A 26,719-nucleotide genomic window follows, 5' to 3' on the forward strand; every position below is an offset into this window, starting at 1 on the left:
ATATCTATAGTGGGTCTACATCAGTAGTCACAGTACACCAGTAGTCACAGTACACCAGTAGTCACAGTACACCAGTAGTCACAGTACATCAGTAGACACAGTACATCAGTAGACAGAGTACACCAGTAGACACAGTACATCAGTAGTCACAGTACACCAGTAGTCACAGTACATCAGTAGTCACAGTACATCAGTAGTCACAGTACATCAGTAGTCACAGTACATCAGTAGTCACATTACATCAGTAGTCACAGTACATCGGTAGAGACAGTACATCAGTAGTCACAGTACATCAGTAGTGACAGTACATCAGTAGTCACAGTACATCAGTAGTCACAGTACATCAGTAGTCACAGTACATCAGTAGTGACAGTACATCAGTAGTAACAGTACATCAGTAGTCACAGTACATCAGTAGTCACAGTACATCAGTAGTCACAGTACATCAGTAGAGACAGTACATCAGTAGACACAGTACACCAGTAGACACAGTACATCAGTAGTCACAATACACCAGTAGACACAGTACATCAGTATTCACAGTACACCAGTAGACACAGTACATCAGTAGTCACAGTAGTCACAGTACATCGGTAGACACAGTACATCAGTAGTCACAGCACATCAGTAGTCACAGGACATCAGTAGTCACAGGACATCAGTAGTCACAGGACATCAGTAGTCACAGTACATCAGTAGTCACAGTACATCAGTAGACACAGTACATCAGTAGACAGAGTACATCAGTAGTCACAGTACATCAGTAGTCACAGTACATCAGTAGTCACAGTACATCAGTAGTCACAGTACATCAGTAGAGACAGGACATCAGTAGTCACAGTACATCAGTAGTCACAGTACATCAGTAGTCACAGTACACCAGTAGTCACAGTACATCAGTAGTCACAGTAGTCACAGTACATCAGTAGACACAGTACATCAGTAGTCACAGTACATCAGTAGTCACAGTACATCAGTAGAGACAGTACATCAGTAGTCACAGTACATCAGTATTCACAGTAGTCACAGTACATCAGTAGACACAGTACATCAGTAGTCACAGTAGTCACAGTACATCAGTAGTCACAGTACATAAGTAGTCACAGTACATCATTAGAGACAGGACATCAGTAGTCACAGTACATCAGTAGTCACAGTACATCAGTAGTCACAGTACACCAGTAGTCACAGTACACCAGTAGACACAGTACATCAGTAGAGACAGTACATCAGTAGTCACAGTACATCAGTAGTCACAGTACATCAATAGAGACAGTACATCAGTAGTCACAGTACATCAGTAGTCACAGTACATCAGTAGAGACAGTACATCAGTAGAGACAGGACATCAGTAGTCACAGTACATCAGTAGTCACAGTACATCAGTAGTCACAGTACACCAGTAGTCACAGTACATCAGTAGTCACAGTACACCAGTAGTCAAAGTACATCAGTAGTCACAGTAGTCACAGTACATCAGTAGTCACAGTACATCAGTAGTCACAGTACATCAGTAGAGACAGGACATCAGTAGTCACAGTACATCAGTAGTCACAGTACACCAGTAGTCACAGTACACCAGTAGACACAGTACATCAGTAGAGACAGTACATCAGTAGTCACAGTACATCAGTAGAGACAGTACATCAGTAGTCACAGTACATCAGTAGTCACAGTACATCAGTAGAGACAGGACATCAGTAGTCACAGTACATCAGTAGTCACAGTACATCAGTAGTCACAGTACACCAGTAGTCACAGTACACCAGTAGTCACAGTACATCAGTAGTCACAGTACATCAGTAGAGACAGTACATTGGTAGTCACAGTACATCGGTAGTCACAGTACACCAGTAGTCACAGTACATCAGTAGTCACAGTACATCAGTAGACACAGTACATCAGTAGTCACAGTACATCAGTAGAGACAGTACATCAGTAGTCACAGTACATCAGTAGTCACAGTACATCCGTAGTCACAGTACATCCGTAGACACAGTACATCAGTAGTCACAGTACATCAGTAGAGACAGTACATCAGTAGTCACAGTACATCAGTAGAGACAGTACATCCGTAGTCACAGTACATCAGTAGTCACAGTACATCAGTAGTCACAGTACAGCAGTAGTCACAGTACACCAGTAGTCACAGTACATCTGTAGTCACAGTACATCAGTAGTCACAGCACATCAGTAGTCACAGTACATCAGTAGTCACAGGACATCGGTAGTCACAGTACATCGGTAGACACAGTACATCAGTAGTCACAGTACACCGGTAGTCACAGTACACCGGTAGTCACAGTACATCGGTAGACACAGTACATCAGTAGTCACAGTACACCAGTAGTCACAGTACACCAGTAGTCACAGTACATCAGTAGTCACAGTACATCAGTATTCACAGTACATCAGTAGTCACAGTACATCAGTAGACACAGTACATCAGTAGTCACAGTACATCAGTAGACACAGTACATCAGTAGTCACAGGACATCAGTAGTCACAGTACATCAGTAGTCACAGTAGTCACAGTACATCAGTAGTCACAGTACATCAGTAGAGACAGTACATCAGTAGACACAGTACATCAGTAGTCACAGTACATCAGTAGACACAGTACATCAGTAGTCACAGTACATCAGTAGACACAGTACATCAGTAGTCACAGTACATCAGTAGACACAGTACATCAGTAGTCACAGTACATCAGTAGACACAGTACATCAGTAGACAGAGTACATCGGTAGTCACGGTACATCAGTAGTCACGGTACATCAGTAGTCACAGTACATCAGTAGACACAGGACATCAGTAGTCACAGGACATCAGTAGTCACAGTACATCAGTAGTCACAGGACATCAGTAGTCACAGTACATCAGTAGTCACAGTACATCAGTAGACACGGTACATCAGTAGTCACAGTACATCAGTAGTCACAGTACATCAGTAGTCACAGTACATCAGTAGACACAGTACATCAGTAGTCACAGTACATCAGTAGACACAGTACATCAGTAGACAGAGTACATCGGTAGTCACGGTACATCAGTAGTCACGGTACATCAGTAGTCACAGTACATCAGTAGACACGGTACATCAGTAGACACAGTACATCAGTAGTCACAGTACATCAGTAGTCACAGTACATCAGTAGACACAGTACATCAGTAGACACAGTACATCAGTAGACACGGTACATCAGTAGACACAGTACATCAGTAGTCACAGTACATCAGTAGACACAGTACATCAGTAGACACAGTACTGTCTGGAGAAGAGTCTGTGTTGCTGGGCCTGTATTCATAAAGCATCAGAGCAGGACTGCTGACCTAGGATCAGGTACCCCCTGTCAATATAATCGTATTCATTATGATCTAAAATGGAAACACTGTGAGACACACAGAGACATACTAAATCAGCACTAACATCAGTAACAGCTAACCTCCATCCACAATAACCATCTTATGTAATCAACCCAACTAGACATACAGAAATAACCCCTACAGCGTGAGCAGGCCTGCCCTCTGGTGGCAGCGACCGGTACTGACACAGCCCTGCCTTTACCCACCCAGGGAGCAGGCCTGCCCTCTGGTAGCAGCGACCGGTACTGACACAGCCCTGCCTTTACCTACCTAGACACACCAGACACAAGGGACCAGGGTTCAAATCAAATCACATTTTATTTGTCACATGCGCCGAATACAACAGGTGTAGACCTTACCGTGAAATGCTTACTGACAAGCCCTCAACCAACAATGCAGTTCAGGAAATGGGAGTTAAGAAAATATTTACTAAATAAACTAAAGTAAAAAGTAACACAAGAAAACGACTTCTTATAAGTCCCTTAAGTCATTTGTCCTTTGTGCTCAAAACACCCATTGATTATTCAAATAATTGTCGCTGCTGCCGGGTTTTTTTTCTCCATCACTCACAACCGGAGATATTAACATTTAATATTCATCCATTGTCTGCCATGTTTTTGGATGACGTGGTTACGTGGTCACATGCTAGGGTGCATGATAGGGTGCATGCTAGGGTGCATGCTAGGGTGCATGTGATGCTGCTCCCCATAAAAAACAGATGCAACCCCGGATATAGATAGTTCATGATGTGGCTTTTATGCGAACGTGAGTAGATTACCTTGAAAACAACGTGTGGACATCTTAGACGCAGTCTCCAGATGTTATTGCACCTCAGTGAGACGCACAGAGACGTGGCGACTGACTGGCATATATACTGTGTGTTTATATGATGTCTATGGGGGTTTTCCTCTGCAGAACAATATGTCAATATCTCTGTTGAAACAACTGTTTTATACTGAATGACATGAATGATAGTTGTATTATAGTGAATGACATGAATGATAGTTGTTATACGGAATGACATTAATGATATTTTATATTATACAGAATGACATGAATGATAGTTGTGTTATGCGGAATTACATGAATGATAACCATGTTAAACAGAATGATAACCATGTTAAACAGAATGATAACCATGTTAAACAGAATGATAACCATGTTAAACAGAATGATAACCATGTTAAACAGAATGATAACCATGTTAAACAGAATGATAACCATGTTAAACAGAATGATAACCATGTTCAACAGAATGATAACCATGTTAAACAGAATGATAACCATGTTAAACAGAATGATAACCATGTTAAACAGAATGATAACCATGTTCAACAGAATGATAACCATGTTAAACAGAATGATAACCATGTTAAACAGAATGATAACCATGTTAAACAGAATGATAACCATGTTAAACAGAATGATAACCATGTTAAACAGAATGATAACCATGTTAAACAGAATGATAACCATGTTAAACAGAATGATAACCATGTTCAACAGAATTACATGAGTGATAACGGTGTGTGTGTGTGTGTGTCTCTGCAGTTTCCTGGACAGAATTGACTCAGTAAGACAAGGAGACTACACTCCCACAGACCAGGACCTGCTACGATGCAGAGTGTTAACTTCAGGGATATTCGAGACGCGATTCCAAGTAGACAAAGTCAACTTTCAGTAAGTATATTTCACTCTGTCTCTCTCTCTCTCTCTCTCGCACTGTCTCTCTCTCGCTCTGTCTCTCTCGCTCTGTCTCTCTCGCTCTCTCTGTGTCTCTCTCGCTCTCTCTGTGTCTCTCTCGCTCTCTCTGTGTCTCTCTCTCGCTCTGTCTGTGTCTCGCTCTCGCTCTCTCTCGCTCTCGCTCTCTCTCGCTCTCTCTCTGTGTCTCTCTCTCTCTCTCTCTCTGTGTCTCTCTCTCTCTCTCTCTCTGTGTCTCTCTCTCTCTCTCTCTCTGTGTCTCTCTCGCTCTCTCGCTCTGTCTCTCTCGCTCTCTCTGTGTCTCTGTGTTTCTCTCTCTCTCTCTCTCTCTCTCTCTCTCTCTCTCTCTCTCTCTCTCTCTGTGTCTCTCTCTCGGTCTCTCTGTGTCTCTCTCTCGGTCTCTCTGTGTCTCTCTCTCGGTCTCTCTGTGTCTCTCTCTCTCGGTCTCTCTGTGTCGGTCTCTCGGTCTCTCTGTGTCGGTCTCTCGGTCTCTCTGTGTCGGTCTCTCTCTCTCTCTCTCTCTCTCTCTCTGTGTCTCTCTCGGTCTCTCTGTGTCTCTCTCTCGGTCTCTCTGTGTCTCTCTCTCGGTCTCTCTGTGTCGGTCTCTCGGTCTCTCTGTGTCGGTCTCTCTCTCTCTGTCTCTCTCTCTGTCTCTCTCCGTCTCGCCGTGTCTGGCAAATTCAAATTCAAGCTGCTTTATTGGCATGAAAAACATTGCGTCAATATTGCCAAAGCAACAATGTATACAATATACATTGTAATCAAATAATAAAGAATAATAATATAAAATGGTAGTAAATAATAATAATAAATAAATAAATAACAACAATAAAATGGTAACAGTCAATAGTAGAAATATAATACATAGAAAAGGCTAAACATGGAAAATGAAACTATAACTAATTTATTCGCTACCGGTCAAAAGTTTTAGAACACCTACTCATTCAAGGGTTTTTCTTTATTTTTACTATTTTCTACATTGTAGAATAATAGTGAAGACATTAATACTATGAAATAACACATATGGAATCATGTAGTAACCAAAAAAGTGTAAAACAAATATATATTTTATATATTTGAGATTCTTCAAAGTAGCCACCCTTTGCCTTGATGACAGCTTTGCACACTCTTGGCATTCTCTCAACCAGCTTCACTTGGAATGCTTTTCCAAAAGCCTTGAAGGAGTTCCCACATATGCTGAGCACTTGTTGGCTGCTTATGTGTTATTTAATAGTTTTTCATGTCTTCACTATTATTTTACAATGTAGAAAATAGTAAAAATTAAGAAAAACCCTTGAATGAATAGGTGTTCTAAAACTTTTGACCGGTAGTGTAACTAACTGTCATCATACCTTTACATCAGTACTACAATTACCATCATCATTACTACCACTACTACCACCACCATCACTACACTGCTATCATTACCATCACCCCTACTACCATCATCATTACTACTACTACTACCACCACCATCATTAAACTGCTATCATTACCATCACCCCTACTACCATCATCATTACTACTACTACTACCACCACCATCATTAAACTGCTATCATTACCATCACCCCTACTACCATCATCATTACTACTACTACTACTACCATCACCATCACTGCACTGCTATCATTACCATCACCCCTACTACCATCATCATTACTACTACTACCATCACCACCATCATTAAACTGCTATCATTACCATCACCCCTACTACCATCATCATTACTACTACTACTACCACCACCATCATTAAACTGCTATCATTACCATCACCCCTACTACCATCATCATTACTACTACTACTACCACCACCATCATTAAACTGCTATCATTACCATCACCCCTACTACCATCATCATTACTACTACTACTACCACCACCACCATCACTACACTGCTATCATTACCATCACCCCTACTACCATCATCATTACCACTACTACTACCACCACCACCATTAAACTGCTATCATTACCATCACCCCTACTACCATCATCATTACTACTACTACTACCACCACCATCATTAAACTGCTATCATTACCATCACCCCTACTACCATCATCATTACTACTACTACTACTACCACCACCATCACTGCACTGCTATCATTACCATCACCCCTACTACCATCATCATTACTACTACTACCACCACCATCACTGCACTGCTATCATTACCATCACCCCTACTACCATCATCATTACTACTACTACCACCACCACCATCATTAAACTGCTATCATTACCATCACCCCTACTACCATCATCATTACTACTACTACTACCACCACCATCATTAAACTGCTATCATTACCATCACCCCTACTACCATCATCATTACTACTACTACTACCACCACCATCATTAAACTGCTATCATTACCATCACCCCTACTACCATCATCATTACTACTACTACCACCACCACCATCATTAAACTGCTATCATTACCATCACCCCTACTACCATCATCATTACTCCCCCTCTGTCATAGAAGATGTCCCCCCCCCATCATAGACGATGTCCCCCCCTCTGTCATAGAAGATGTCCCCGAACAACAGCAAAGGACCTTGTGAAGATGCTGGAGGAAACAGGTACAAAAGTATCTATATCCACAGTAAAGCGAGTCCTATATCGACATAACCTGAAAGGCCGCTCAGCAAGGAAGAAGCCACTGCTCCAAAACCGCCATAAAAAAGCCAGCCTACGGTTTGCAACTGCACATGGGGACAAAGATCATATTTTTGGGAGAAATGTCCTCTGGTCTGATGAAACAAAAATAGAACTGTTTGGCCATAATGACCATCGTTATGTTTGGAGGAAAAGGGTGTGGCTTGCAAGCCGAAGAACACCATCCCAACCGTGAAGCACGGGGGTGGCAGCATCATGCTGTGGGGGTGCTTTGCTGCAGGAGGGACTGGTGCACTTCACAAAATAGATGGCATCATGAGGAAGGAAAATAATGTGGATATATTGAAGCAACATCTCAAGGCATCAGTCAGGAAGTTAAAGCTTGGTCGCAAATGGGTCTTCCAAATGGACAATGACCCCAAGCATACTTCCAAAGTTGTGGCAAAATGGCTTAAGGACAACAAAGTCAAGGTATTGGAGTGGCCATCACAAAGCCCTGACCTCAATCCTATAGAAAATGTGTGGGCAGAACTGAAAAAGCGTGTGCGAGCAGGGAGGCCTACAAACCTGACTCAGTTACACCAGCTCTGTCAGGAGGAATGGGCCAAAATTCACCCAACTTATTGTGGGAAGCTTGTGGAAGGCTACCCGAAACGTTTGACCCAAGTTAAACAATTTAAAGGCAATGCTACCAAATACTAATTGAGTGTATGTAAACTTCTGACTCACTGGGAATGTGATGAAATAAATAAAAGCTGAAATAAATCATTCTCTCTCCTATTATTCTGACATTTCACATTCTTAAAATAAAGTGGTGATCCTAACTGACCTAAGACAGGGAATTTTGAGCAGTGAGTCACAATCAACTGTCCTGGGAAGTATTTTCTTGGTAGGATGGGGGACACAACTATATTGGTTGTTGGGAACATAGCCTGTGCCCGTTCTGCCACTCTTCTCACTGCCCCAGATACATTTTCACCTTTGGCACGAAGGTCGTTTGTGCCAGTGTGGATGATGTTGTCAGGGGTGTCAATCCTGGTCTGACAGAGTAGCTGCATTGAACTCTCAGTTGACGTCTGTCTCTCTCTCTCTCTCTCTCTCTCTCTCTCTCTCTCACTCACTCACTCACTCACTCACTCACTCACTCACTCACTCACTCACTCACTCACTCACTCACTCACTCTCACTCACTCTGGCTCTGTCTCAATGTGTCTGTCTCTCTCTCTGTGTCTGTCTCTCTCTCTGTGTCAGTCTCTCTCTCTGTCTCTCTGTGTCAGTCTCTCTCTCTCTCTCTCTCTGGCTCTCTCTCTCTGTCTCTCTCTCTCTGGCTCTCTCTCTCTGCTCTCTCTCTCTGGCTCTCTCTCTCTCTGGCTCTCTCTCTGGCTCTGTCTCAATGTGGCTCTCTCTCTCTGTCTCTCTGTGTCTGTTTCTCTCTCTCTCTGGCTCTCTCTCTCTCTGGCTCTCTGTTTCTCTCTCTGGCTCTCTCTCTGGCTCTACATTTTAAATTTTAGTCATTTAGCAGACGCTCTTATCCAGAGCGACTTACAGTTAGTGAGTGCATACATTATTTTTTTTTTTCATATTGGCCCCCCGTGGGAATCGAACCCACAACCCTGGCATTGCAAACGCCATGCTCTACCAACTGAGCTACATCCCTGCCGGCCATTCCCTCCACTACCCTGGACGACGCTGGGCCAATTATGCGCCGCCCCATGGGTCTCCCGGTCGCGGCCGGCTACGACAGAGCTACGACTGGAGCTTGGCTCTCTCTCTCTCTCTCTCTCTGGCTCTCTCTTTCTCTGGCTCTCTGTGTCTGTCTCTCTTTCTCTCTCTCTCTCTCTGTCTGTCTCTCTCTCTCTGTCTCTCCGTGTCTGTCTCTCTCTCTGTCTCTCCGTGTCTGTCTCTCTCTCTGTCTCTCCGTGTCTGTCTCTGTCTCTCCGTGTCTCCCTCTCTCTCTATCTCTCCCAATCGTCTGCTAACTGGTGAATCACATGAGGAAGAGATACTGTTGAAACTGAGCTCGAGCAGACTTTAGATGGGACTCGGGGCCCAAATTCACAAAGCATCTCTGAGTAGGAGTTCTGATCTAGGATCAGTTTCCCCTTTTAGATCACAATGAATAAGATTAGATGGAAAAGGGGCAGCTGATACTAGATCAGGACTCCTACTCAGAGACTGCTGATACCTGGATTTTCAAACCTCTCCTTGAGGACCTCCAGCCATTCCATGTATTTGATCTATTCCACAGCTAGCACAGCTGATTCAACATGTCAATCAATTCATCAAGTCCTTGACCAGGGTAATCAGGGGAGCTAGTTCAGGGGCTACAACCAAATTGTGACGCGTCTGGGGATCACAAAGGAGAGGTTTGAAAACCACTGGCTTGAAACATAGGGCTCCGGGTCTCTGCTCCTAGAGGTCATTACCATAGGTGTCCACAGGAGGGCACCAATGGACCGTCCTGCCAGCCAATCAGCTAGTCAGTCAGTCACCCAGCCAGTCAGTCACCCACCCAGCCAGTCAGTCAGTCTCCCAGTCAGTCAGCTGATCAGCCAGCCAGTCAGTCTCCCAGCTAGTCAGTCTCCCAGCTAGTCAGTCTCCCAGCCAGTCAGTCACCCAGCTAGACAGTCTCCCAGCCAGTCAGTCTCCCAGCTAGTCAGTCTCCCAGCTAGTCAGTCTCCCAGCTAGTCAGTCTCCCAGCCAGTCAGTCTCCCAGCTAGTCAGTCTCCCAGTCAGTCAGTCTCCCAGCTAGTCAGTCTCCCAGTCAGTCAGTCTCCCAGCCAGTCAGTCTCCCAGCTAGACAGTCTCCCAGCTAGACAGTCTCCCAGCTAGTCAGTCTCCCAGCTAGTCAGTCTCCCAGCCAGTCAGTCACCCAGCTAGACAGTCTCCCAGCCAGTCAGTCTCCCAGCTAGTCAGTCTCCCAGCTAGTCAGTCTCCCAGCCAGTCAGTCTCCCAGCTAGTCAGTCTCCCAGCCAGTCAGTCTCCCAGCCAGTCAGTCACCCAGCTAGTCAGTCTCCCAGCCAGTCAGTCTCCCAGCCAGTCAGTCTCCCAGCTAGTCAGTCTCCCAGCTAGTCAGTCTCCCAGCCAGTCAGTCTCCCAGCCAGTCAGTCTCCCAGCTAGTCAGTCTCCCAGCTAGTCAGTCTCCCAGCTAGTCAGTCTCCCAGCTAGTCAGTCTCCCAGCCAGTCAGTCTCCCAGCTAGTCAGTCTCCCAGCCAGTCAGTCTCCCAGCCAGTCAGTCTCCCAGCCAGTCAGTCTCCCAGCCAGTCAGTCTCCCAGCTAGTCAGTCTCCCAGCTAGTCAGTCTCCCCAGCTAGTCAGTCTCCCAGCCAGTCAGTCTCCCAGCTAGTCAGTCTCCCAGCCAGTCAGTTCTCCCAGCCAGTCAGTCTCCCAGCCAGTCAGTCTCCCAGCCAGTCAGTCTCCCCAGCCAGTCGTCTCCCAGCTAGTCGTCTCCCAGCCAGTCAGTCTCCCAGCTAGTCAGTCTCCCAGCTAGTCAGTCTCCCAGCCAGTCAGTCTCCCAGCCAGTCAGTCTCCCAGCCAGTCAGTCTCCCAGCTAGTCCGTCTCCCAGCTAGTCAGTCTCCCAGCTAGTCAGTCTCCCAGCCAGTCAGTCACCCAGCTAGACAGTCTCCCAGCCAGTCAGTCTCCCAGCTAGTCAGTCTCCCAGCTAGTCAGTCTCCCAGCTAGTCAGTCTCCCAGCCAGTCAGTCTCCCAGCTAGTCAGTCTCCCAGCCAGTCAGTCTCCCAGCCAGTCAGTCACCCAGCTAGTCAGTCTCCCAGCCAGTCAGTCTCCCAGCCAGTCAGTCTCCCAGCTAGTCAGTCTCCCAGCTAGTCAGTCTCCCAGCCAGTCAGTCTCCCAGCTAGTCAGTCTCCCAGCTAGTCAGTCTCCCAGCCAGTCAGTCTCCCAGCCAGTCAGTCTCCCAGCCAGTCAGTCTCCCAGCTAGTCAGTCTCCCAGCTAGTCAGTCTCCCAGCTAGTCAGTCTCCCAGCCAGTCAGTCTCCCAGCTAGTCAGACTCCCAGCTAGTCAGTCTCCCAGCCAGTCAGTCTCCCAGCTAGTCAGTCTCCCAGCCAGTCAGTCTCCCAGCTAGTCAGTCTCCCAGCCAGTCAGTCTCCCAGCTAGTCAGTCTCCCAGCCAGTCAGTCTCCCAGCTAGTCAGTCTCCCAGCTAGTCAGTCTCCCAGCTAGTCAGTCTCCCAGCCAGTCAGTCTCCCAGCTAGTCAGTCTCCCAGCCAGTCAGTCTCCCAGCTAGTCAGTCTCCCAGCTAGTCAGTCTCCCAGCTAGTCAGTCTCCCAGCCAGTCAGTCTCCCAGCTAGTCAGTCTCCCAGCTAGTCAGTCTCCCAGCTAGTCAGTCTTCCCAGCCAGTCAGTCTCCCAGCTAGACAGTCTCCCAGCCAGTCAGTCTCCCAGCTAGTCAGTCTCCCAGCTAGTCAGTCTCCCCAGCTAGTCAGTCTCCCAGCCAGTCAGTCTCCCAGCCAGTCAGTCTCCCAGCCAGTCAGTCTCCCAGCCAGTCAGTCTCCCAGCTAGTCAGTCTCCCAGCTAGTCAGTCTCCCAGCTAGTCAGTCTCCCAGCTAGTCAGTCTCCCAGCCAGTCAGTCTCCCAGCCAGTCAGTCTCCCAGCTAGTCAGTCTCCCAGCTAGTCAGTCTCCCAGCCAGTCAGTCTCCCAGCCAGTCAGTCTCCCAGCCAGTCAGTCTCCCAGCCAGTCAGTCTCCCAGCCAGTCAGTCTCCCAGCCAGCCAGTCAGTCTCCCAGCCAGCCAGTCAGTCTCCCAGCTAGTCAGTCTCCCAGCTAGTCAGTCTCCCAGCTAGTCAGTCTCCCAGCTAGTCAGTCTCCCAGCTAGTCAGTCTCCCAGCTAGTCAGTCTCCCAGCTAGACAGTCTCCCAGCTAGTCAGTCTCCCAGCTAGTCAGTCTCCCAGCTAGACAGTCTCCCAGCTAGACAGTCTCCCAGCTAGTCAGTCTCCCAGCTAGACAGTCTCCCAGTGAGCAGTCATCCAGCCACCCCAGTGTTACATGATGTTGTTGTCTCCTCTCCCAGTATGTTTGATGTAGTTGTGTGACCTCTCTCTCTCTCTTCTCTCCCAGTATGTTTGATGTAGGTGGCCAGAGAGATGAGAGGAGAAAATGGATCCAATGCTTTAATGGTGAGTTGGATGTTTTCTCCCTGACTAGAAAAGTGACCTGATCAGACAGTTGGTGTGTCTGGTCTTCTAACCCCTCTCCCCTCCTATCAATGTGGCTGCTATCATCTTCTAAACTCTCCCCTCCTATCCTCTCATATCCTATCATCTCCTCTAGAAGTGACTGCTATCATCTTCCAAACTCTCCTCTCCTCTCCTCTAGAAGTGACTGCTATCATCTTCCAAACTCTCCTCTCCTCTCCTCTAGAAGTGACTGCTATCATCTTCCAAACTCTCCTCTCCTCTCCTCTAGAAGTGACTGCTATCATCTTCTTAACTCCTCCTCTCCTCTGTGTAGATGTGACTGCTATCATCTTCCAAACTCTCCTCTCCTCTCCTCTAGAAGTGACTGCTATCATCTTCCAAACTCTCCTCTCCTCTCCTCTAGAAGTGACTGCTATCATCTTCTTAACTCCTCCCTCTCCTCTGTGTAGATGTGACTGCTATCATCTTAACTCCTCCCTCTCCTCTGTGTAGATGTGACTGCTATCATCTTCTTAACTCCTCCTCCTCTGTGTAGATGTGACTGCTATCATCTTAACTCCTCCTCCTCTGTGTAGATGTGACTGCTATCTTCTTAACTCCTCCTCTCCTCTGTGTAGATGTGACTGCTATCATCATCTTAACTCCTCCTCTCCTCTGTGTAGATGTGACTGCTATCATCTTAACTCCTCCTCTCCTCTGTGTAGATGTGACTGCTATCATCATCTTAACTCCTCCTCTCCTCTGTGTAGATGTGACTGCTATCATCTTAACTCCTCCTCTCCTCTGTGTAGATGTGACTGCTATCATCTTCCAAACTCTCCTCTCCTCTCCTCTAGAAGTGACTGCTATCATCTTCCAAACTCCTCCCTCTCTCTCCTCTAGAAGTGACTGCTATCATCTTCCAAACTCTCCTCTCCTCTCCTCTAGAAGTGACTGCTATCATCTTCTTAACTCCTCCTCTCCTCTGTGTAGATGTGACTGCTATCATCTTCCAAACTCTCCTCTCCTCTCCTCTAGAAGTGACTGCTATCATCTTCCAAACTCTCCTCTCCTCTCCTCTAGAAGTGACTGCTATCATCTTCTTAACTCCTCCTCTCCTCTGTGTAGATGTGACTGCTATCATCTTAACTCCTCCTCTCCTCTGTGTAGATGTGACTGCTATCATCTTCTTAACTCCTCCTCTCCTCTGTGTAGATGTGACTGCTATCATCTTAACTCCTCCTCTCCTCTGTGTAGATGTGACTGCTATCATCTTAACTCCTCCTCTCCTCTGTGTAGATGTGACTGCTATCATCTTCTTAACTCCTCCTCTCCTCTGTGTAGATGTGACTGCTATCATCTTAACTCCTCCTCTCCTCTGTGTAGATGTGACTGCTATCATCTTAACTCCTCCTCTCCTCTGTGTAGATGTGACTGCTATCATCTTCTTAACTCCTCCTCTCCTCTGTGTAGATGTGACTGCTATCTTCTTAACTCCTCCTCTCCTCTGTGTAGATGTGACTGCTACATCTTAACTCCTCCCTCTCCTCGTGTAGATGTGACTGCTATCATCTTCTTAACTCCTCCTCTCCTCTGTGTAGATGTAGACTGGTATCATCTTAACTCCTCCTCTCCTCTGTGTAGATGTGACTGCTATCATCTTAACTCCTCCTCTCCTCTGTGTAGATGTGACTGCTATCATCTTAACTCCTCCCTCTCCTCTGTGTAGATGTGACTGCTATCATCTACTCCTCCTCTCCTCTGTGTAGATGTGACTGCTATCATCTTAACTCCTCCTCTCCTCTGTGTAGATGTGACTGCTATCATCATCTTAACTCCTCCTCTCCTCTGTGTAGATGTGACTGCTATCATCTTAACTCCTCCTCTCCTCTGTGTAGATGTGACTGCTATCATCTTAACTCCTCCTCTCCTCTGTGTAGATGTGACTGCTATCATCTTCTTAACTCCTCCTCTCCTCTGTGTAGATGTGACTGCTATCACTCTTCTTAACTCCTCCTCTCCCTCTGTGTAGATGTGACTGCTATCATCTTCTTAACTCCTCCTCTCCTCTGTGTAGATGTGACTGCTATCATCTTCTTAACTCCTCCTCTCCTCTGTGTAGATGTGACTGCTATCTTCTTAACTCCTCCTCTCCTCTGTGTAGATGTGACTGCTATCATCTTCTTAACTCCTCCTCTCCTCTGTGTAGATGTGACTGCTATCATCTTAACTCCTCCTCTCCTCTGTGTAGATGTGACTGCTATCTTCTTAACTCCTCCTCTCCTCTGTGTAGATGTGACTGCTATCTTCTTAACTCCTCCTCTCCTCTGTGTAGATGTGACTGCTATCTTCTTAACTCCTCCTCTCCTCTGTGTAGATGTTACTGCTATCATCTTAACTCCTCCTCTCCTCTGTGTAGATGTGACTGCTATCTTCTTAACTCCTCCTCTCCTCTGTGTAGATGTGACTGCTATCATCATCTTAACTCCTCCTCTCCTCTGTGTAGATGTGACTGCTATCATCATCTTAACTCCTCCTCTCCTCTGTGTAGATGTGACTGCTATCATCTTAACTCCTCCTCTCCTCTGTGTAGATGTGACTGCTATCTTCTTAACTCCTCCTCTCCTCTGTGTAGATGTGACTGCTATCATCTTCTTAACTCCTCCTCTCCTCTGTGTAGATGTGACTGCTATCTTCTTAACTCCTCCTCTCCTCTGTGTAGATGTGACTGCTATCATCATCTTAACTCCTCCTCTCCTCTGTGTAGATGTGACTGCTATCATCTTAACTCCTCCTCTCCTCTGTGTAGATGTGACTGCTATCATCATCTTAACTCCTCCTCTCCTCTGTGTAGATGTGACTGCTATCATCTTAACTCCTCCTCTCCTCTGTGTAGATGTGACTGCTATCATCTTAACTCCTCCTCTCCTCTGTGTAGATGTGACTGATATCATCTTTGTGGTTGCAGCAGCTACAACATGGTCTAAGGGGAGGACAACAACACCAACAGGCTACGGGAAGCCCTGGACCTCTTCCGCAGTATCTGGAATAACAGGTCTGTTTAGAACTATATCTACATATAACCCTCTAGCCCTGGACCTCTTCCGCAGTATCTGGAATAACAGGTCTGTTTAGAACTATATCTACATATAACCCTCTAGCCCTGGACCTCTTCCGCAGTATCTGGAATAACAGGTCTGTTTAGAACTATATCTACATATAACCCTCTAGCCTGGACCTCTTCCGCAGTATCTGGAATAACAGGTCTGTTTAGAACTATATCTACATATAACCCTCCTAGCCCTGGACCTCTTCCGCGAGAGTATCTGGAATAACAGGTCTGTTTAGAACTATATCTACATATAACCCTGGACCTCTTCCGCAGTATCTGGAATAACAGGTCTGTTTAGAACTATATCTACATATAACCCTCTAGCCCTGGACCTCTTCCGCAGTATCTGGAATAACAGGTCTGTTTAGAACTATATCTACATATAACCCTCTAGCCCTGGACCTCTTCCGCAGTATCTGGAATAACAGGTCTGTTTAGAACTATATCTACATATAACCCTCTAGCCCTGGACCTCTTCCGCAGTATCTGGAATAACAGGTCTGTTTAGAACTATATCTACATATAACCCTCTAGCCCTGGACCTCTTCCGCAGTATCTGGAATAACAGGTCTGTTTAGAAGCCCTGGACCTCTTCCGCAGTATCTGGAATAACAGGTCTGTTTAGAACTATATCTACATATAACCCTCTAGCCCTGGACCTCTTCCGCAGTATCTGGAATAACAGGTCTGTTTAGAACTATATCTACATATAACCCTCTAGCCCTGGACCTCTTCCGCAGTATCTGGAATAACAGGTCTGTTTAGAACTATATCTACATATAACCCTCTAGCCCTGGACCTCTTCCGCAGTATCTGGAATAACAGGTCTGTTTAGAACTATATCTACATATAACCCTGGACCTCTTCCGCAGTATCTGGAATAACAGGTCTGTTTAGAACTATATCTACATATAACCCTCTAGCCCTGGACCTCTTCCGCAGTATCTGGAATAACAGGTCTGTTTAGAACTATATCTACATATAACCCTCTAGCCCTGGACCTCTTCCGCAGTATCTGGAATAACAGGTCTGTTTAGAACTATATCTACATATAACCCCTAGCCCTGGACCTCTTCCGCAGTATCTGGAATAACAGGTCTGTTTAGAACTATATCTACATATAACCCTCTAGCCCCTGGACCTCTTCCGCAGTATCTGGAATAATAGGTCTGTTTGAGAACTATATCTACATATAACCTCTAGCCCTGGACCTCTTCCGCAGTATCTGGAATAACAGGTCTGTTTAGAAGCCCTGGACCTCTTCCGCAGTATCCAGAATAACAGGTCTGTTTAGAACTATATCTACATATAACCCTCTAGCCCTGGACCTCTTCCGCAGTATCTGGAATAACAGGTCTGTTTAGAAGCCCTGGACCTCTTCCGCAGTATCTGGAATAACAGGTCTGTTTAGAACTATATCTACATATAACCCTCTAGCCCTGGACCTCTTCCGCAGTATCTGGAATAACAGGTCTGTTTAGAACTATATCTACATATAACCCTGGACCTCTTCCGCAGTATCTGGAATAACAGGTCTCTTTAGAACTATATCTACATATAACCCTGGACCTCTTCCGCAGTATCTGGAATAACAGGTCTGTTTAGAACTATATCTACATATAACCCTCTAGCCCTGGACCTCTTCCGCAGTATCTGGAATAACAGGTCTGTTTAGAACTATATCTACATATAACCCTGGACCTCTTCCGCAGTATCTGGAATAACAGGTCTGTTTAGAACCCTGAATATACTCCATAGAAGACTGGCTGTATATGTCATAGTACTTGAATCAGTAGAGCCGACATTCCTATTTAAGCCACCATTTTGTGATGGGTGGACCGGACCAGCGGTCATATTGAGTGTAGAAGGAGGAAGTTCTGGACTCTGTGTGATTCTAATTCTATGGTGTGTACAAGGTGTTCCCTTCTGATTAACGGTAAGGCCAACATTTCAACCATGCAGAACAATTTAGAATCTACAGAATAACAGAAGGTTACTAGAACTAGACTGTTGAATATTGCCCATAAATCTAACACAATCAACTCTGGGTCCCATGTGGCTCAGTTGGTAGAGCATGGGGCTTGCAACGCCAGGGTTGTGGGTTTGATTCCCACGGGGGAAGGGGGGGGACCAGTACGAAAAAATGTATGCGCTCAATACTGTAAGTCGCTCTGGATAAGAGCGTCTGCTAAATGACAAAAATGTTAACTCTCTACGCTAGGAACGAGACTATTGGAATATGCCCGTCAATCTAACACAGTCAACTCTTTACTAGAGCTATAATATATAATAATAATATGCCATTTATCAGACACTTTTTTTATCCGCGACTTACAGTCATGCGTGCATTTTTCACGTATGAGTGGTTCCGGGAACTGAACCCACTACCCTGCAACATGTTCTAACAACCAACCTATAAGTGAACCTGCCGATGCTGTATTCTAATGACGTCTGTGTGTTTTCCTCCAGGTGGTTACCTTTGCACCATATCGGTCATTATTATTTCTGAACAAGCAGGACATGTTGGCTGAGAAAGTGTTAGCTGGAAAATCCAAAATTGAAGACTACTTCCCTGAATATGCTCGCTACACCATACCAAATGAAGGTAGGTAGTCTACTACACTCCACACCATTACCAGGTGAAGGAAGGCACTGCACTGCACATATGTGCCAACGTCGTATCCTGTTGAATAGAGCACTGCTCAAATCAATAGAGCACTGCTCAAATCAATAGAGCGCTGCTCAAATCAATAGAGCGCTGCTCAAATCAATAGAGCGCTGCTCAAATCAATAGAGCGCTGCTCAATAGAAATGTCTGCTCAAATCAATAGAGCATGCTCAAATCAATAGAGCGCTGCTCAAATCAATAGAGTGCCGCTGCTCAAATCAATAGAGCGCTGCTCAAATCAATAGAGCGCTACTCAAATCAATAGTAGCTGCTCAATCAATAGAGCGCTGCTCAAATCAATAGAGCGCTGCTCAAATCAATAGAGCGCTGCTCAAATCAATAGAGCGCTGCTCAAATCAATAGAGCGCTGCTCAAATCAATAGAGCGCTGCTCAAATCAATAGAGCGCTGCTCAAATCAATAGAGCGCTGCTCAAATCAATGAAGTGTTCTTCAAGACCCCCAGTACCACACAAAGCAGACGTCCTACACAACATCTCGGGGGGTGCTATTGAGCCAATGTTCCTATTGAAACAGAACATTGTCACTCTAATAGTGTCGCTCTTCAGGCAGTTGAACCTGAAGTGTGTTTTGTCCATCTCTCTGTTCTACAGCAACTCCTGAACCTCGTAGAAGACCCAAAAGTGACCAGAGCCAAGTTTTTTTCATCCGAGGGAAAGTTCCTGGTAAGGATTCCAATATTCATATTGAAATGTCTGTTTTAAAGCTATAGTCTGGGATTTGAGAAACTACAAAAATGGCTACACAGTAGCTGTACACTGTAGCTTTAAAGTCCATTTTTAATAGCTGTTTTTAAAACTGTGATAACCCTACCCTAATCTAACATGCCCTCACCCCCTCTCCCTCCCTCCCCAGAGGATCAGCGCACAGCCAGTGGAGATGGCAGACATTACTGCTACCCTCACTTCACCTGTGCTGTGGACACGGAGAACATCAGGAGAGTCTTCACCCACTGTCGAGATATCATTCAGAGGATGTACCTGCGGCAGTACGAACTCTTGTGATGGGATGGACTACACAAACACACACACACACACACACACACACACACACACACACACACACACACACACACACAGTACAGACACACACACACACACACACAGTACAGACACACACACACACACACACACACAGTACAGACACACACACACACAAACACACACAGCTCCATCAAGCCCTTCTGGGGTTTTATTCAACCATTCTGCATCCTCAACCCCAAAACCCAGCCCGCCCCTTCTAGGAAGTACTACTGAAGTCTGTCATCCTATTTTTCCTCTTTTGAAAAACTGTTTCATCCTTTTTCACTGACAGGATGGAAGGAAGGAAGAGAGAGGGGAACCTTTTTGGATGTCTTTCTTTTTTCTCTCTTGAATGATTTGATTTGTCATTCCTGAGGTTAACTCAACCTCCTCTTCCTCCTCCTCCTCCTCCTCCTCCTCACATCCTGTTCTGTGGTTGGACCTGGACTGGACTGGATAGCTGGGCGGGTGGTGGTGTGTGTTGAGAGAGACACCCACAAGACTTCCGGGTATCGGGCAGCGCACGTGTGTCTGTTTGTGTGTCAACTGCAAGTTGGAGCTGGCATCGCCCCTGCTCCCTCCGACCCCCTGCCCCCACATCAGAGCGATCTTTCTACTTCTCCTCTCTGACATGACAGACAGCTAGATAACGTGGACGGAGAGAGGGAGAGGAGGAGGGAAGAGACAGACGATGAAGACAGAGATAATGCACTTTGCTTATCAGGTTGCTTTTAATACCTTATTTTTTGAAGAAGTATAAACACAATGTAGCATCACAATATTTCTAACTCTGTTTTACACTGTATAGTGTTTAGCGAGTTGCAGGTGGACTAAGGGAGGTAGGGATGGAGAGACTCTGGCCTCCTGTTGTGTGAGAGGCCTTGCGAAGGACTGATACAGAATGGGGGGACGAGAGAAGGAAAGTCATGAAGGACCTAATGAAGAATGAAAGGACTGAACTCTGCACCTTAGCCTCTGTCGCTGCTTTCTGCCTCGCGTGACATGGCCATAAAAGGAACAACTAACTTCAACACACTGACTGATCAACAACCATCCTTTTTATCTTCTAAGTGATTGGGGAACATCTTCTATGATGGGGGGACATCTTCTATGACGGGGGGGGGGGCATCTTCTATGACAGAGGGGGGGACATATTTTATGACAGAGGGGGGGACATCTTTTATGACGGGGGGGACATCTTCTATGACAGAGGGGGGAGACATCTTTTATGACAGAGGAGGGGACATTTTCTATGACAGAGCGGGGGACATCTTCTATGACAGGGGGGGGACATCTTCTATGACAGAGGGGGGGACATCTTCTGGAGACAGAGGGGGACATCTTCTATGACAGAGGGGGGGACATCTTCTATGACAGAGGGGGACATCTTCTATGACAGAGGGGGAGGACATCTTCTATGACAGAGGGGGAGGACATATTTTATGACAGGGGGGAGCATCTTCTATGACAGAGGAGGACATCTTCTATGAGGGGGGACATTTTCATGACGGGGAGACATCTATGACAGAGGGGGAGAGGACATCTTCTATAACGGGGGGACATCTTCTATGACAGAGGGGGGAGCATCTTCTATGACAGAGGGGGGGGACATCTTCTATGACAGAGGGGGGACATATTCTACTTGACAGAGGGGGGGGACATCTTCTATGACGGGGGACGGGACATCTTCTATGACGGGGACGGAGTATCTTCTATGACGGGGGGCGGGACATCTTCTATGACGGGGGGAATCTTCCATGACAGAAGGGGGGAGTGGGACATCTTCCATGACGGGGGGAGGGAATAGTCTAATGACAGAAGGGGGAGGGGCAAGAGAGGAAATGATAGTCATTATTATAGTTTTTTTTGTAACTCTGAACTGTGCAAGGCTTCGTGATTTATCCTGTACAGACTGTGAAAATGTAATATTATTTTGTACAACTACTTTATTGAAAGAAAAACAAATCTACTTGTAGATCTTTGTGCCTTGATTATGGCTGTACCTTGAGCTGGGAGTACAGTATGTTCTCTGCCACCCCTTGACCTCGCGCTGTACAGCTTGATGTCAACAACCTCTCTAAGGAACACATGCAGTAGTGAAGATCAGACCCCGATGAGGTGATCTCTGACTGCAGTGAAGATCAGACCGATGAGGTGACTCTCTGACTGCAGTGAAGATCAGACCGATGTGGTGACTCTCTGACTGCAAAGTGAAGATCAGACCGATGAGGTGACTCTCTGACTGCAGTGAAGATCAGACCGATGAGGTGACTCTCTGACTGCAGTGAAGATCAGACCGATGAGGTGACCCTCTGACTGCAGTGAAGATCAGACCGATGAGGTGACTCTCTGACTGCAGTGAAGATCAGACCGATGAGGTGACCCTCTGACTGCAGTGAAGATCAGACCGGAATGAGGTGACTCTGACTGCAGTGAAGATCAGACCCGATGAGGTGACTCTCTGACTGCAGTGTAGATCAGACCGATGAGGTGACTCTGACTGCAGTGAAGATCAGACCGATGAGGTGACTCTGACTGCAGAAGATCAGACCGATGAGGTGACTCTCTGACTGTAGCAGTGAAGATTCAGACCAAGGAGGTGACTCTCTGACTGCAGTGAAGATCAGACCGATGAGGTGACCTCTGTCTGTAGTGTTGTAGAGACTCCACTTTCTCTTTACAGGTTTTCTGCTTTATAATAAAAAGAAAAGGAATATGCTTGTTTAGTAAAACATATTTTTTTTTTTTTAAATAGGTTAAAAAAAAATCCTAAAAAAACTGTATACATTATGCCAAATGAACCACTGACCGCGAGGCGGAAGATGAGATGTTGCAGTGAATGAAGCACATGGTTGGCACCCATTCCCTATATAGTGCACTACTTTTGACCAGGACCCATGGAGATCTACTCAAAAGTAGTGCCCACATCGGAAATAGGCTGCCATACGGGACTCTATCCAGTTTTTTCTCCTTTTTAAATGTTTTAATTTCACAGCTTTAAAGAGAGAAAAAAACCTTGCAACCTGGGTGTTGTTTTTGAATAGGAACCAACTCTTTTTCAATATGATGAAGTATGTCTGAGAATCTGTACATGTATGACGTCTGTTCCTGTGCATGTGTACATAAAACGAAGATGGACTCAGAGTCGCATTGTGTGTATGGTAAGTTGCTGAAGGAAGAGAGCGGAGTGTACGTGCGTTGTGTTACCCTTTTATAAATGTATGTACATTTATAGGTCTATATAAATATATACGCATGTACCAAAGATACATGTTTAGCGATGTGTGTCAGAGAGAGAGAGAGAGAGAGAGAGAGAGCGAGAGAGAGAGAGCCGTAGAGAGAGAGACTCTGAGAGAGAGAGAGAGAGAGAGAGAGAGAGAGAGAGAGAGAGAGAGACTCTGAGAGAGACGTTGGAATGGTTGGTTTTGACCCAACTCCAACCAAATGTAAATCAAAACTACGAGACGATCTGGAACTGACGTCTGTCCTCAGTGGGGACTGACTGAAAGCTGTTGGTATGAAACAACCCTTGTCTGGCCCGGTTGACCTGTTTGCTAGGGGACGATCAGTGACTCAAATGTTTTTTTTCTTTCTTTAAATAAAGAGGCACATTAGAACATTGGTTTTATTTCCACTGTGGGGTTCATGTTCCATGGGGGTCTAGTCTCTATAGTGTGTCTAGTCTCTATAGTGTGTCTAGTCTCTATAGTGTGTCTAGTCTCTATAGTGTGTCTAGTCTCTATAGTGTGTCTAGTCTCTATAGTGTCTCTATAGTGTCTCTATAGTGTGTCTAGTCTCTATAGTGTCTCTATAGTGTGTCTAGTCTCTATAGTGTCTCTATAGTGTGTCTAGTCTCTATAGTGTCTCTATAGTGTGTCTAGTCTCTATAGTGTCTCTATAGTGTGTCTAGTCTCTATAGTGTGTCTAGTCTCTATAGTGTCTCTATAGTGTGTCTAGTCTCTATAGTGTGTCTAGTCTCTATAGTGTGTCTAGTCTCTATAGTGTGTCTAGTCTCTATAGTGTCTCTATAGTGTCTAGTTTCTATAGTGTCTAGTCTCTATAGTGTCTCTATAGTGTTCTCTATAGGTGTCTAGTCTCTATAGTGTGTCTAGTCTCTATAGTTGTATCTATAGTGTGTCTAGTCTCATAGTGTATCTATAGGGTGTCTAGTCTCTGCTATAGTGTGTGTAGTCTCTATAGTGTCTTTGGGTGTGTCTAGTCTCATATAGTGTGTCTAGTCTCTATAGTGTATCTATAGTGTGCTAGCTCCTATAGTGTCATCTATAGTGTGTCTAGTCTCTATAGTGTGTCTAGGTCTCTATAGTGTCTAGTCTCTATAGTGTCTCTAGTGTGTCTAGTCTCTATAGTGTATCATAGTGTGTCCTAGTCTCTATAGTGTCTCTATAGTGTGTCTAGTCTCTATAGTGTCTCTATAGTGTGTCACAGTCTATAGTGTCTCTATAGTGTGTCTAGTCTCTATAGTGTCTCTATAGTGTGTCTAGTCTCTATAGTGTGTCTCTATAGTGTGTCTAGTCTCATATAGTGTCTCTATAGTGTGTCTAGTCTCTATAGTGTCTCTATAGTGTGTCTAGTCTCTATAGTGTCTCTATAGTATCTCTATAGTGTGTCTAGTCTCTATAGTGTCTCTATAGTGTGTCTAGTCTCTATAGTGTGTCTAGTCTCTATAGTGTGTCTAGTCTATAGTGTCTCTATAGTGTGTCTAGTCTCTATAGTGTCTCTATAGTGTGTCTCTATAGTGTGTCTAGTCTCTATAGTGTCTCTATAGTGTGTCTAGTCTCTATAGTGCTCTATAGTGTGTCTAGTCTCTATGAAGTGTCTCTATAGAGTGTGTATAGTCTCTATAGTGTCTCTAGTAGTGTCTAGTCTCTATAGTGTCTCTATAGTGTGTCTAGTCTCTATAGTGTCTCTATAGTGTGTCTAGTCTATAGTGTGTCTAGTCTCTATAGTGTGTCTAGTCTCTATAGTGTGTCTAGTCTCTATAGTCTCTATAGTGTGTCTAGTCTCTATAGTGTCTCTATAGTGTGTCTAGTCTCTATAGTGTCTCTATAGTGTGTCTCTATAGTGTGTCTAGTCTCTATAGTGTCTCTATAGTGTGTCTAGTCTCTATAGTGTCTCTATAGTGTCTCTAGTGTGTGTCTAGTCTCTATAGTGTCTATGGTCTATAGTGTGTCTAGTCTCATAGTGTCTCTATAGTGTGTCACAGGTCTCTATAGTGTCTCTATAGGGTGTGTCTAGTCTCTATAGTGTTCTAAGTGTGTCTCATAGTGTCTCTATAGTGTGTCTAGTCTCTATAGTGTGTCTATCTCTATAGTGTGTCTGGTCCTATGTGTCTCTATAGTGTGTCTAGTCTCTATAGTTTATCTATAGTGTGTCTAGTCTCTAGTAGTGTCTCTATAGTGTGTCTAGTCTCTATAGTGTATCTATAGTGTGTCCTAGTCTCTATAGTGTCTCTATAGTGTGTCTAGTCTCTATAGTGTCTAGTCTCTATAGTGTCTCTATAGTGTCTCTATAGTGTGTCCTAGTCTCTATAGTGTCTCTATAGTGTGTCTAGTCTCTATAGTGATTTCTCTATAGTGTGTCTAGTCTATGTATCTATAGTGTTAGTCTCTATAGTGTGTCTAGTCTCTATAGTGTCTCTATAGTGTGTCTAGTCTCTATAGTGTCTCCCTAGGGTGTCTAGTCTCTATAGTGTATCTTAAGGTAGTGTCTAGTCTCTATAGTGTGTCTAGTCTCTATAGTGTTCTAGTCTCTCATAGTGTGTCTAGTCTCTATAGTGTGTCTAGTCTCTATAGTGTCTCTATAGTGTGTCTAGTCTCTATAGTGTATCTATGTGTGTCTAGTCTCTATAGTGTCTCTATAGTGTGCTAGTCTCTATATGTGTCAGTCTATAGTGTCTCTAGTGTGTGTGTCTCTATAGTGTCTCTATAGTGTGTCTCTATAGTGTCTCTATAGTGTGTCTAGTCTTATAGTGTCTCTATAGTGTCTCTATAGTGTGTCTAGTCTCTATAGTGTCTCTATATTGTGTCTAGTCTCTATAGTGTCTCTATAGTGTGTCTAGTCTCTATAGTGTCTATAGTGTGTATAGTCTCTATAGTGTCTCTATAGTGTGTCTAGTCTCTATAGTGTCTCTATAGTGTGTCTAGCTCTATAGTGTCTCTATAGTGTGTCTAGTCTATGGTGTCTAGTCTTTATGGTGTGTCTAGTCTCTATAGTGTCTCTATAGTGTCTCATAGTGTGTCTAGTCTCTATAGTGTGTCTAGTCTCTATAGTGTCTATAGTGTGTCTAGTCTCTATAGTGTGTCTAGTCTCTATAGTGTGTCTAGTCTCTCATAGTGTCTATATAGTGTGTCTAGTCTCTATAGTGTCTCTATAGTGTGTCTAGTCTCTATAGTGTCTCTATAGGTGTCTTCTATAGTGTGTCTAGTCTCTATAGTCTCTATAGTGTGAAAATCTAGTCTCTATAGTGTCTCTATGTTGTCTCTATAGTGTGTCTAGTCTCTCATAGTGTGTCTAGTCTATAGTGTCTCTATAGTGTCTATGTGTCTAGTCTCTTATGTCTCTATAGTGTGTCTAGTCTCTATAGTGTGTCTAGTCTCTATAGTGTCTCTATAGTGTGTCTAGTCTCTATAGTGTGTCTAGTCTTATAAGGTGTGTCCTAGTCTCTATAGTGTCTCTATAGTGTGTCCTAGTCTCTATAGTGTCTCTATAGTTGTCTCTATAGTGTGTCTAGTCTCTATAGTGTCTCTATAGTGTGTCTAGTCTCTATAGTTGTCTACCCTATAGTGTGTCTAGTCTCTATAGTGTCTATATGTGTGTCTAGTCTATAGTGTTTTATAGTGTGTCTAGTCTCTATAGTGTCTCTCTCATAGTGTCTAAGTCTATAGGTGTGTCTAGTCCTCAAGTGTCAGTTCTATAGTGTGTCTAGTCTTCTATAAAGTGTCTCTATAGTGTGTCTAGTCTCTATAGTGTCTCTATAGTGTGTCTAGTCTCTATAGGTGTCTAGTCTCTATAGTGTCTAGTCTCTATAAGTGTCTCTATAGTGTGTCTA

At 44.8% G+C, this 26,719-nt stretch overlaps 1 protein-coding gene across 1 annotated transcript; it reads left to right on the forward strand.

Annotated features, from left to right (window-relative positions):
• Nucleotides 1-4,919: 4,919 nt before the first annotated feature.
• On the forward strand, nucleotides 4,920-19,632 carry LOC121580552 (guanine nucleotide-binding protein G(olf) subunit alpha). The gene is given in 8 exon segments (XM_045219850.1): nucleotides 4,920-5,046; nucleotides 12,771-12,829; nucleotides 13,164-13,181; nucleotides 15,782-15,888; nucleotides 18,411-18,546; nucleotides 19,222-19,238; nucleotides 19,240-19,293; nucleotides 19,486-19,632. Coding segments are annotated over 7 exon segments (537 nt in total). The 5' UTR covers nucleotides 4,920-5,046; nucleotide 12,771.
• The last annotated feature ends 7,087 nt before the right edge of the window (nucleotides 19,633-26,719 follow it).

This window comes from Coregonus clupeaformis, unplaced genomic scaffold, assembly GCF_020615455.1.
Source record: "Coregonus clupeaformis isolate EN_2021a unplaced genomic scaffold, ASM2061545v1 scaf2831, whole genome shotgun sequence".
In the NCBI taxonomy this organism is placed as follows: Eukaryota; Metazoa; Chordata; class Actinopteri; order Salmoniformes; family Salmonidae; genus Coregonus; species Coregonus clupeaformis.